The following is a 13,526-nucleotide window of genomic DNA, read 5'->3' on the forward strand; positions in this document are numbered from 1 at the left end:
TGTGGAACTCAGCACTTTCCATAAAGCTGTCGCTCGTTAGTTTTTGTTTTAATTACAGGAAGGAACCTTTTTGCAGAAACGAAAAAAAAAAATGTGCAGTGTTGTTTTGCTACTGCCATTAAATTTTTCCGTGATGTGCTTGACATATCAACAAATATATATATAAAGCAATAAATAAGAAATAATTCATGACAATTTTACGAACAGCCCTTACTTTCTCTCCATCTCTCACACAGACAGAGAAAGAAAAGAGTAGCTTGCCCGTGTGTCCTTTAAATACATTTAGGTACATAAAATATGGTAAGCAAGCACAAAGAAATAAATCAGTTAATTATTACTGTTATTTATAAAATCCCTTACAGTTATTGAATAAGGTTTATGGTTGTGCTGAGTAATAAATGCGGTTCGTGCAAAAATTGCTATACATCAACGGCTCAAATGAGTGAAAAGGGTTTTATTCTCTTTAAACCACTTCACAGCCCCTGTCCAGTTCCCTCTCACTCGGGAGGAAAAATGTCGACGACAGCAGCAGCCGACAAATTTCTCTCCACCAGCAAACAGTCAAAGGTCGAAGAGGTAGACGCAAGCAGACCATGCAGGACTCTTTCAGGCATCAAGCAGGTTAACCACATCACTTTGGTCGAGTTGCTTGGTTTCTGCTTCACATTATTTCACTTCACACATTTATTACTTCTGCAAGAGCAGGCAGTCTGGAAAGCGACTTTGCCAGAACTTCTGTTTCACTTTAAATCGCTTTTTCTCCACGTCCATGAAGCTGGAATGGTGTAAAAAACACTCTATGTCCAAAAATGTAAGCTAAGCCACGCACATATGCTCGACCCCCGTTTCCGGTTTGCGTACGTCACTAAAAAACTGCTAAATGCTGATTGGATGCAGCCATGGACGACTGATCTGAGCAAAAACTGTCTTTTCATCGGACCGAGGAACCGGAAGATAAACGTTCCTCGAGCGTCTTCTCGCAACAGTTCCCGGGCAGGTAGTCTCCCTTATCGTGTTCTGCTTTCCTTTGAAAAAAAAAAAAAAAAGGCGGGGTGGGTGGTGTGAATGGGGTGGAAGGGGAAATATCGCAACTGGCTTTAGTTGTTAAGAGAGAATGAGGGTACGAGGTGAAAGAGAGATGGGGGGGGAGGATGGTAGGGGGTTTGTCAGAAGTGAACACGACCTGATTTTTGGGTGGATACAAGTCACTAGGTCGACTGAAAGGAGAGATGGGTGGGAGTTAATGGAAATTACAGAAGCCATGGGAGGCAACTTAATAGAAAAAAAGCCTTGAAGTTAGAGGGAGGCTGGCGAATAATTCATCATGTTTAAGAATTAGGTACTTGAAAATTCTGTGATAACATTTTTATGAGCGCCATATATTTCTAAGTGATGTGAAAGATGGAATGAAATCTTGAAAATCTGACAAGGGAAACTGGCTTTAGTATCCAGAGAGAAAATGAAGATAGGAGTAGAAAGAGTGTATTTCGAATAGGAAATAATTAACTTACACCTTACAGTTTTGAACCCATTTGCAATCCACATGATATTACATTCATTGTGGAGACTGACAAGAACAATAATCAGAAATACAAACCAAAGACACCAGTTTGTACTTTCAAGTCCACATCATATCTACTTCCCACAAGCTACTTCCTAGTCAACATCATCATCGTGTCTGTTTTCTGGTGCCTGTCCAAATAATCAATTTATCTACTGCGCCACTCATAAACATCCAGTGAAGGCAGTGGTTAGCTGAACTGTAATCTAAATATTCATGTTTCTGAAGAGTTCTTTTACACAAGCTGTGCGCCTGTGTGTGTGTTTGTCGCGCACACATATTAATGTATCCTGTATCTCTAATGAAAAACTACTCGTGTATGTTTTTGCCTGCATGTATATAAGTGTGTGTGAGAGAGAGGAGCTGTGTAAAAGGAATATGGTGTTCACTTATTGAAATGACCCAAAAATTAATGTTTGACTTGGTTTCTCCATTCCGCTTGCTCCAGGTATGAAGCCAACATTATGTCCATACAGTAAGTGCTTTGGACTATTTCTCCATTAATAAGATATTTGTAAGTTTTGAATAGAATACATCCCTGTATCGAGCGAGTCTCTAAACAGCGCACGTTTGATATAGAATCTAATCTCAAATAGCACGAGTTCTTATAATATATATTTAAAGATTTCTAAAATAACACACAAGGCCTGCACAAGGTTTGCTTTGAAATCACCCAAGCTTCATTCCATATGGACGCTGGAGGAACTATCAGCTTCACATCTAACTTTCTGCCAAAATTTGTTCCGCAGACTTGTTGATAGTCAGCCGGCGTCCGATGTGGGGCACAACACCGAGTGAACCTGGCGGCACCGGGAGCTGGGATCGCGCCCTCGTCTAGGCCCCAACACAGGATGACGCGATTCGCATAACGCCTTCCAGCGGGAGGAACCCGGGTATCTGTGTTGGGAGGGAGTGTCGAGGATCGGAAGGAGGAGGGGGAGGGTAAAGGGTGGAGAGTGAGTTGCAGGAAGCACGGAAAGATTGAAATGACTGAGTGTGAGCTTCTGCTTTCAGTCTGGTCAGAGTTGGCGTATTCCTCCTACTGCTCGCTCTTCATTACTACATTGGACCAGGTCAGTCAGGCCAGGGCTACACACACGCGCATGCTCGCAGGTGCGAAACCAACAACAACAACAACAAAATAACCCCAGAAAACACGTGGGCTAATCATATGCATACATAATGGACAACCTTTTCACCAACCCCATCTTCCATATATTTAAACGCACGTATATACCTTCCGTCGCTCATGATGATGATGATGATGATGATGATGATGATGATTTGCTCTAATAACTTGCAATTTATAGATTCACGATGAGTCATTGAACTGGATAACATATACATTACAAATACTCCTCTGAACACACACTTGAATACATGTCTACCAGAGAGTATACATAAGCATATGTGCGCGCACACGAACGAACACACACACACACACACTTGTTTGCATTCATTCAAGCCTCTCCAACATCATTGCAGATCGCACGGAAGTAAAGCTTATTTCTCCTGACGAGGGTCAAACAAACTCATGGGCGGCCACGTGTCCAGCTTCCTCGCGCGGAATGACATCGAGTGTCACGAGACTCACGGCCACGAACCACTTTACCAACCTCTCGGTCCCGCTTATGTCAGTGCACAGCTGAAGACGATAAGCCATTAAGCAATGTAAAAATGCCAGTCCTGCACCTCTGGCTGTGTCAAGTCTTATCTTTCTCTCCATGTACCTACATCTGTATGTTTGTGCACGTGCGTCGCGTGCACGCCTCTTTGCTTGCGCGTGCGTGCGCTCGTGTATTTGTGCAGGTGCGTGCGCGTGTGCGCCTGTATCTGTGAAGTTGTGGGGGGATGATTGCAAGGGCTGAGCAGAACTGTCATCAGTCGGACCTAATAAAATATTACCGTGGAACATAAAGAAAAGATGTCGTGGAGATTGAGATGGTCTAGAAGTATATTTAGCGAGCAATGTGTGTTTGTATATGTAAGTGTAGATATGTATATGTGTGCGTGTGTATCTGTGTATGTGTGTGTTCATTTGGAAGTTTGTGCGTGTCAGTGAGTGAGTGATCGAGCGAGCGCGCACTTTCTGCCGCTTTTATTCGAATTTCGCTGACAAAGCACAGCGTTTTAGCTATTTTTGCTGCAGTCTGGAATTTTTTGTCAAATTTTCTTTTCGTCTTTGCCAGCGGGTGTGAAGCATCAGATCAGATTTCAGGGGTGAGCATTGGAAGCGCAACACACCGCAGCAGGAAATCGGCGCACGTCTGATGCCAAGCGTAGGGTTGCGTCCCCTCTCCTCCCCTTCCCTGCCCCTCCAAGAAAAAAAAAACCTGTTCCTCCCCGTCCCCTCCCTCTTTTCCCTCTACTCCCCTTCCCTTCACATTTTCTCCTCCTCACACTGCCTCTTCCTCTTAAATCTTTCTACTTTCTGCATCACCATCTATTCCTTTCACCACTGAACCCCAAATATTTCCCGACAGTTGCAGACAACATAAACGCAATGCGTCTAGCAGACCTTAAACATGATAACCCCAAACACACGATGACCTCAGACTCTGAGCTTCAACCTTCTACCCCACTCTCCCCTTTGAACTTCTCTCTCTCTCATGTTCGCCCTCTTGACTGCTTGACTGCCTACCTTCTTGTCGGTTTTTGATTTTCTGTCGGTCTGTCAGTCAGAGCTTCTTCTCCTTGTCCCTTCTGTCCATTTCTCACGTTCGCTCCTCCAGCCCCCAGCCCTCCGACCCCCAATCCTCCGTTTCTTTCCTTTTAATACTTTAATTCCTACATCCTCCTCCGTCATTTGCTTGCAGATTTTACAGATCGAAAAGCTCAAAGTGGAAATTAGGTCGCCATTTTATTTTTATTTTGCCTCATTTATATCTGCAAATGGTCCAAGAGTATAAAACACGACCCTTACTAGAATGTGCATTTGTTATCCCTCAGTAATAATAATAATAATAATAATAATAATAATAATAATAATAATAATAATAATAATGAGAACTTATAGTAGGAGGTATGCCTGTGGGATGCAGCACAGACAGGTAAAACAGTTTTGTGTACAGGTGTAAACCAGTGCTCAGTTTCTCTCATATCCGTATTACTTCAGCTGTAGATGCACACAGGTGTGTGTTTGAGGAATGTAGGTGCATGCGCAGACCTGTGCTTCCTGGCTAATTTCCGACTATCGAAGCTGTAGCTAATGTCACGGGAGATAACTATGACGGTTGGCAGCACAGACCTATGTAGAACTCACATCATAGACATCTGTGGTCGGCAGAGTAAGCTCCCTAAACATAAAGACAGACAACCAAGTGTCAGCTCTCCTTTTCTCTAACATCGCTACTGGTGTGAGCCATGTTTTCACTGCGAGTAACAATCGGATCGAGCCCTTCAAAAGTGGGTTCGTGAAGATCGGCCCTTCCACTTCCGGTGGCATTCTGACCTGACCTGACCTGCTCACCGGAATCTGGTGAAAATGTCGCAGTTACAGTAGCTGTTGCAGCTGTCTCTGGCATGTGCAACCGTAAAAGCATTTGACAGTTGGGAAAACCCTTCTTTCCTTTCAACTTATTCTTTCGTAAATCAGCTCTGTAGCCCGGGCCTGGAGTAGATCGTACAGTGTGAGACAGCCTTTAGACCACGACTCGGCCATTGTTGGCAGTTTCCGCCTCCTCTTTCTACTGACTTTGAATAATGCATGACAAACGGAAGTATATGATTTTTGTTTTAATTCTTACGAGTGTTTTGTGTATATTTACGAGAAGGGATGGCGGTCTGTAATTGCTTTGTCAGGTCGTTTCATCTGGAGATTAGTATTTTTAAATCTTGGGTTTGATAAACACACGGCCATCAGCTACAAGTTTAAAACAGACGGCCGACATTATTACATCCTTCTTCAAGCATCTCTCACTTTTTTTTCTCTCTCTCTTCCTCTCTCTCACCTACCACCAATGTGTCATCACTTAACCACACTTTCAAGTGTGTTGAATAAATTCTCCACTACAGGAACAAACTCTTCACTAGAACAGATTGTTTGGCAAAGTCCGGGGGTGTGTTGCAAGGACTAGCTAGACATTTGTTTACATACTTTTCGACTACAAGTTTACATACTTTTCCACTACAAGAAGCAGGTATAACATCTTCATCAAATGTTTTTTCATTCGAAAGTCTTTCTTTCCCAATACTTCGGGACTTCTAACATCCCATCAAGACAAACAGCAAGTAAGTGTCCAACACGCCATCTGTCATCAGCTCAAAGCATTGAGATAAAACAGATAAGCAAAGAGGGAAACGACTTGTGACGAAGTCAAAGGAGGGGGGGGGGGGAATTGGTGTTTTACGCCGTGTCAGCAGCTATGGCTATATCACGGCAAGCAGCCAGCCCTGTAAACAGATGCCACGTGCAGAGAAAGAACAACGTGCCCGAGACGAGAAATGAACTCAGGGCAGCCAACCTTCACTGTATTGGTGACAGGCGCTAACAGCGCTAACCGTTGCGCCACCGGACCGCTCGACGAAGTCAAAGGAAACAATATGTAAGGAAAACATCTTTAAAAATTAGAAAACAAAAGAATCAAAGCAGGAGTGAAAGAAATGATTCTAGAGGAATGCATTACATAAATTCCAAGAAAGATTTAAAAAGGAACACAGTTGTTAAGAAGGAACGAGCCACGATTCCACTTCACTCTCGACAAAACATTGCCTGATAATCAAAAATATTTGAAATCTCTCTAACCTTCAATAATATTCTTGAAAAAGTATGCAATATTTGAACCAAAGAACTACTAGGAATATTCCCAGAAAGGATAGATAGCTTATACATACTTCTAAATAAAGCAGTGTAGAAAACCGTTGAAGTATCGCGTGTAGCAAACTAGAGGACGACAAAGTCAAAATATAAGAAGTATCAGGAAAAAAAAAAATACTAATGATGGTGGTGGTGGTGATGAAAACTGGCAGCAATAGAAGTTTTGTTTCTAAGATGATGTAAAATGTTCGAGTTGGATTTGTTTATCACAAGCTAAAGCTATGGAATTAAACTTTCCTGAAGCATAAAATAAAAAAATAAAAAAACAACTAAAAGAATCATTTCATATATCGCAAAGCAGCATAAATGGTTCTTTCCCGCGAAGTCACACACAATTATGTGAAAACACTCACAGATACCACACCCACACACACACACAAATAAACAAAATTAGAGGCGATAAACTGATTTTAGCCAAAAATGCACCGATTTATCTTGAAATGCGTCTAGCATTACTCACGTCTGGCAAGAAAGATAAAAAATAAATTCAGTAAACAAAGCGTTAACTATTCCAAAAAACCCGGTGCTGATAGGCTCTGACCGTTAGTTTCCGTGCTCAGGCGTTCCTGTAGAAGCAAAAAATGTTCAGGAGGAACCTTTAAAACAAGAAGTGATGTTGGCAGGAACAGGGTGGGCCGGTAGAAGGGTGAGGTGAGCACAGGAAGTTGCAGCAATTGATTCAAGCAGGGCCTGAAGCCAACTCACGAAGGCAGACGAAGATATGTTTACAGTCTTGCCAAGCGCAAAAGAAGGAGCAATGACTTGAAACAGGCATTCATCCAGGTGATAGGGAGCTCATAAACAGCTGAAGCAACATCTTAGACTCTCTGTTAGTTTTTATTGCACAACAATCATCGGTCCAGTTATTTAAAGTGCGTCTAAGAGACTGCTATAATTTAATTTCATATTTATTTCAGATACCTGCCTCAACAATAATTCAAATGCAAAGAATATGTTGGGTTTTTTTAAATAAATATTATTTTATTTTAATAGTTTATAATGATATAAAATTATTGTTAACAAAATAGCAATCGAGTTCAAATATGTCTAGACGTGGTTTGATTTTTTTTTTTTTTTTTTTTTTTTGGCTTTGTGAAATACTGAAAGTTAATATGAAAGTCGGTGATACAACCAAGAACATAAGGACACGAACCTACACAAGCATCAACACGACTGTCGTCTGCTCTGTGCACGTGCAAGGAGTGCAGGGCAACATAAGCACCTGTCAGAGCGAAACAAGTCTGACATCAAACAGACAAACATGTCACTGTGCATGCTGGGAAGCCCACATCTCTAGCTCCACACTTGCAGGGTTGGCCCGCAGCCTGGAACTGCACATTCCTCTGTCTCAGCAGGAAGTCAGGACAAGGGGCGGTAACTGCACGCTTTCCTTCGTCACCTCCGGAGCCGCTGAAGTCGTTCCGATGTCGCAAACTTTTAAACTATTTATTTTATCACGATAAAATGCCACTTTGTTTGTTAAAATAAAATTTGTACTGTAACCTTGCCCTTGGTATGTTACTTCATATATTTTGGCTTCAAAATGTTTTCCTGGGAATTAATTTCATCAGCAGATGCAATCTATTTTTAAGCAGCTTCGCGGAGCACTGCGACTTGCAGCGTGCCGTGTGCAGAGACGGCTCAAGGTATCGCAGATGCTCGAGGAAAAAAATTATCATCGTGCCAGACAACGGCGATGATAAAAGTCTGATCATCGTCAGCGACCTGATTACAACCCGAGACAGACGGTGCGGCAGTCAGTCTCCTTAACAATCGACCTTTGGTGCGAAAATCCTGCGGCGGCTTTAAGATAACACTTATCGGAATTAATTATCTTGAGCATAGCACCAAAATATTTATTTCAACTTTATGAGGCACCCTATCTCGTACACAATATGTATGTGTGTGAGTGGCTGGGTGTGTGGTGTTTTTTTTGGCAGAAATTCAAGTAAAACTATGTAACCTAAAGGCACTCAGGCATCCTTATTTATTTATTTATTTATTTACTTACGAGACGGTAATATCACTAGGAGGACTAAGCTGAAGTCGAAGGAAGAGGAATACCACAACCTCACGAAGTAAGAGCTCCTAAGTCGTGAGGTTTCTTGTGGCCATCGTGTCTTAAAAGAAAAAGAGGAAAGTTAAAAAAAATAAAAAGATTTTAAAAAAATAGAAATAACAAGAGAAAAAAAAGTGGCCTTTGGGCGACGATGCCCCGACAGCGTGGGCGACTGTTGCTGTGGCGAGAAGCAACATCAGTTTGTCTCTGAAACTTCGCCTGGCATCCGGCGCGCATGCCCAACATGCTCCACCCGAGTAGTGAAAACAAACCTTTCGTTCCCACTGTGGAAACGCACTTTGTCTCCTTCTTCTCCCATCCCTTCAGTATGGAGTCGTCCTGAAGTAAAGTGTCTAGAAACTTTGGTCTTTATCTTAACTGTTTGTGTGATAAGCTTTTTTTGTCGAATCTCTCTCTCTCTCCTTCTCTCCTTCTCTCACCTCCCCCTCAAACACACAGAGATAGCAAAACTGATATCTCTATCTTGGCGATCTGGCTTTTGGGGAGCTGTCTCAAAATAAACATCTAAACTACTTTTTTTAACCCTATGCTAACTCTCTCTGCTTTTCTGTCAGAGAATAATTAAATTCTGCCCTCTTTCATTACTGAAAATTTTGCAGTTCAGTTTTTCTGTCATCTTCCAGTGAAGATCTGTTCATCATTTAAATGTGTTTTTCGTATTTACTTTATGCTCTCATGTCTAAAATTCTAGGTCTTGCTAAGTGTTTGTGTGTCTGACATCCTATACCATGTTTTCTACTGCTGGTTTGTCTAACATTTTATTCATTTTTGTAAGGTTTGGTGTAACAATGAGCTGCCTACTTAACTGTAATTCTTGGTGATAAAAGTTTCACTCTCAACTTTTTGTCGATCATAATTTTTGGTTGCTATCTCGCTGATTTATTATTTTTTGTGCTTTCTTGAATCTGCGATTGTTTCATATTAAACTTTTTCTACCAGTCTTCACTCAGTTGTACCATAATGAACTTAAGACTTGGTCTTTTGGGCAAGAGTCTCATCTTAACAGTCCAAAGCATCCATTCAGTTGACTTACGATCAGCATTTTATTTTTATATAAGTTCATTATTTATATTATTAGTTATATAAATTAGTTGTAAGCTCATTGTATAATTATAATTTAATTGTAATGAGCGAACTTTATTATTATTTGATGACGAACAACACACATCCTGCCTGGTAAGGAGCAATATATTTTTTTAACGATAATCAACATATATCATATTTGATAATGAACATGTTGCATCATGACTAACATGATTTATGTTTGAAAATTATCAACATGTCTTCTTTGATGTTGACCAGCATGCATCACTTTGCACGGCAAACAACTCGCACCCTTCCAGGGAACTGAAGGAGATCGTCTTTACGATTTATTGTAAAATTGTAAAGCAGCGCCTTCCTCCCTCATCAATAGCTCTCTTCATTTCTCGTTGCCGCCTCGTAATCAACATCAGCTACATCTGTGGGCGTCTAATTATCTTGCTTCGTCTGTCGGCTGTGTCTGTAACCGCGCACACGCCCTCTGGTGGCCCCACGAAGAGTTGTGTCCTCCTGCTGCTTTGGTGAGCATCAAACCCCTTACCTCCCTCGCTCCCCACTTTAGTTCAGACGCCTGGTCTATGATTCGCGATAAGGACCTCCTGACGCCGGGGGCAGGTTGCATCCTTTTCCTTCTGGAACCGAGTCTGTAAGGGCGGTGTTCTCGCTGTGGGATATTCTACGGGAACATTTATGTATGGAGAGACAGTAGAAATACCCATGCAACGGGACCCCTGAGCGACGGGTAAGTTCATGCGAACGAAACAGATGAGCTGGGAGGTGGGGGGGGAGGTTGCTGTTGTAATTTACTTCCGGTTTCGTATGTTGCGCCGTTGGATGCTCAGCGTGGGAGGAACATGTGAAGGACGGAGGATAAAGGAAGGAGGGTGTGTCAATGTGAGCCGAGGGAACTTCAAAGACACCGTCAGCGTTTTATGCAAGTGGAATTGAAGAAAGGTTTTGTAGGAATGGATGCCAGGCAACGTTAAAACCCGTTGTTGCGACGTGAAACTCAGAAAACAGACCACGTAGTATCCTGACAAATGCTGCAAGACAACGTGCAATGCACGTGATTACAACGTGAGGTGCTGAAGGATGCTACGCCTCACTAGCACTGCAGAGCGTACTGCTGTAACACTACAGCGTGTAATGAGGAGCAGTGCTGTGTGTAATGAGGAGCAGTGCTGTGTGTAATGAGGAGCAGTACTGTGTGTAATGAGGAGCAGTACTGTGTGTAATGAGGAGCAGTACTGTGTGTAATGCCGGGCAACAATGATCAACAATGCTAATTGTTTTCTTAAAACAGAACAGAAACATAACCTATTCAGTCTGTAAACATGCATGTGACAGCGCATGCGTAGAAACTACTAAAAATAAAAAATAAAAAGATTTGAAACTTAAAATTGGTTTCAACGCGGTTCAGTTTGTTTGGCGAAACATAAAAAAGTTTTATAAAAATTCATTAAGGTACATGAACCAAATAATAAATATTTAACATAAAGCAACATGAAGACACTTTTAAAAAAATCTACAGGTTTTGAGGGGGTTTCAGTTTGTATAGTGTGAGTTACCGAGACCAAGAAATATGCGATAGCCAAGACAGCCTGAGACGCCATCTTGACGGCGGACTACCAGCCTTAAATTTGACTATGATGAAGGAAATCACCCTCATAGTAATCCGTAGGTTGATATCTACTGATTTTAGTCAGATAGTGGTTAGAAAAGTCAGAGCATAAACACAAACACTCATGTTAATCATACATTTGGAACATTTGGTCTACCAAAATGGCTTCCGGTGAGGCCATGACCAGTTCAAAATACGGCATGCTGTTTGAATATTGCTGTTTGAAAATGCAAAAGAGGAAGAGGGAGGGGGAGGGGATGGAGACAGTGAGTGGGAAGATACTGACAGATAAACCACATAGTCAACACTGAACAGAGACGGGATAGAGAGATGGAGAGAGAGAGCGAAAGGAAAAAAAAAAACCCCGACATTCAGCATAGGCAGGGAAGCGGGTAAACACACACACACACACACGTATTCAACACACTAATAGATAAAGCGGGAGATCGGGACATAAACACACAGAGAGAACATAGACAGATAGAGAAAATACAAACACAAGTATTATGTGTTAATGTACTGTACAGACAAGACTTAACTCGCTCAAACAAGAAAAATTATAAAGAAACCCTGGGAGAAAGATGGAATGAGAGAGAAAGGAAGAAGAAATGACTTAGTGAAGAAATATTGTGAAAATAAAAGAACCAATTTACAGGTTAGAAACATTACCGTGTAGACACATTGGTCACACCTGCGTCAACAAAGGATGAACTCACCAGACGAATACAACTCAGAAATACAGAGAAGATGCGAAAAAAAAAAAAAAACCCGTTACTTAGTGAGAGAAAGACTAAAGATACACGAGAGACAGACTGCACACACAGACACACACAAATAGAAAAGCTGTGTACAAGCCATGTAAAGACAATGGGAGGCAAAAGTCTCGAAGGTAGGAAATAGTCCCCGACGACAGAAAGTCTACAACATTGTTTACACTCCCCAGACAGGAGGATACTTTACTCGACAACAACTCACTTGTTCTTTTATTTTAACAAAAAGGCAACTCAGAACTTCTGTCTTGGATAAACAGAACAACTTTGGGGAGAAAACTGAGAGCAGAAAGAAAGTGAAGTCATATTGAATGTACCAAAAACATCGAGAGGAGTTTTACTCGGATAACGGTTGGCTTGTTCGTTATTTTCAGAACGGACAATTTAAACTGCGTATTTTGTTAGTCAGATAATCCATGGCTTTGAAATGAGATGGATGGAAAATGTTAGTAATATTATGTGAAAAAAAATTTAAAATTTACCGTGACTTTGACTTGGTTCGTTATTTTTTTTTTTTAAAAAAAGCTCTGAACTGTTGTTTTGTTAAACAAAACATTTAAAACATTGGAATGAAATGGGAATGGTATTCAATGTACCAAACATAATTATTCCCCTCTTTAGTGGCCTTTCACCTTTCGTCATCTACATATTTGATGATATAAGCAAACTGGTGTGTAATGCTCACCTCGTCGGTGCCCTGGTACATTTCAGAAATAATTAATTAAGGGAGGGTGGGGTACAAGAAGATAACTGACCTAGAGAGGGATCGAACCGGACTTACCTTCTTGCAAGGGGACATTGGCTGCGATTATCCCCTGCACCCCAAGAAGGAGCAATGCAAGGAAGGTAAGCATTCCTCCGGACCAGCTCCCAACTCCCTGTACGAGGTGTCTGCTGACAGGGCTAGAGAGCCGAGTCCCAGTCCTTCTCATCGTTACACTTCTATCGTTGCACATCCTTCACCATCTCCTCCTGGTCCCTTCCGTCACCACACACCCGACACTGCCGCGCGGGGGTACCTCGTCCTCCCCGCGGGATCCGCCGGGTTCTGCGGTCAGTCTTTCCTGTTGCCGGACAAAAAGAGAGAGAGAAGGGCGGTGACTATGTGCGCGCAACTCTTGTCACAGCGGCAGCATAGTTACTGGCCCCAGTGAGCTCGTTCCACGCAGACTGGAAAGGAAGGGAGAAGTTTGGGGGGAGGAGGAAGAACAAGCAGAAGCTAGGTTTCTGTCGCAAGCAGGCAAGTGCGCCGGCGCGATGACCTCACCCCTGGAAGAGAGCGTGCGAGCTGTGCCCTCAAGAACGCTGCGGCTAAAGTTGGCAGCGCACGTCTGAACTTCCAGACTTCTTTCAGCGACGGGTGCGAGAGAAGGTAGATAGGTGATGTGAGGAAGGGACGAGGAGGGGTGGAGGAGAGGTGAGAACGAGCTGGTCCCCTTCCCCAGAGTTCAGATATGCTGCCACGTGACCTGCGGCAGAAAGTGACTGAAGGAGGAAGAGGAGGGGCGGAGTGTGAACGAGAGAGCGGCACAAGACAGAGGTCGTTGGCGCCACGGATTGCTGACGCTGCACAAACATCGGGTGGCAGTTGCCAGGGTGACGTGACTGTGCGAACGTGTTAGCAGGTCTCGGATGAC

General features: G+C 42.5%; 1 protein-coding gene across 1 annotated transcript in view; it reads right to left on the reverse strand.

The window, feature by feature from the left end:
- LOC112574681 (collagen alpha-1(I) chain-like) overlaps positions 1-13,213 on the reverse strand; it is a 54,110-nt gene extending 40,897 nt beyond the window's left edge. The window contains exon 1 of the mRNA XM_025255908.1: positions 12,671-13,213. Within this exon, the coding sequence (XP_025111693.1) occupies positions 12,671-12,845 (175 nt within the window). The 5' untranslated portion in view covers positions 12,846-13,213. The remainder of the gene's footprint in view (positions 1-12,670) is intronic.
- Between the last annotated feature and the right edge of the window lie 313 nt (positions 13,214-13,526).

This window comes from Pomacea canaliculata, linkage group LG11 (assembly GCF_003073045.1).
Source record: "Pomacea canaliculata isolate SZHN2017 linkage group LG11, ASM307304v1, whole genome shotgun sequence".
NCBI classification, from domain to species: Eukaryota; Metazoa; Mollusca; class Gastropoda; order Architaenioglossa; family Ampullariidae; genus Pomacea; species Pomacea canaliculata.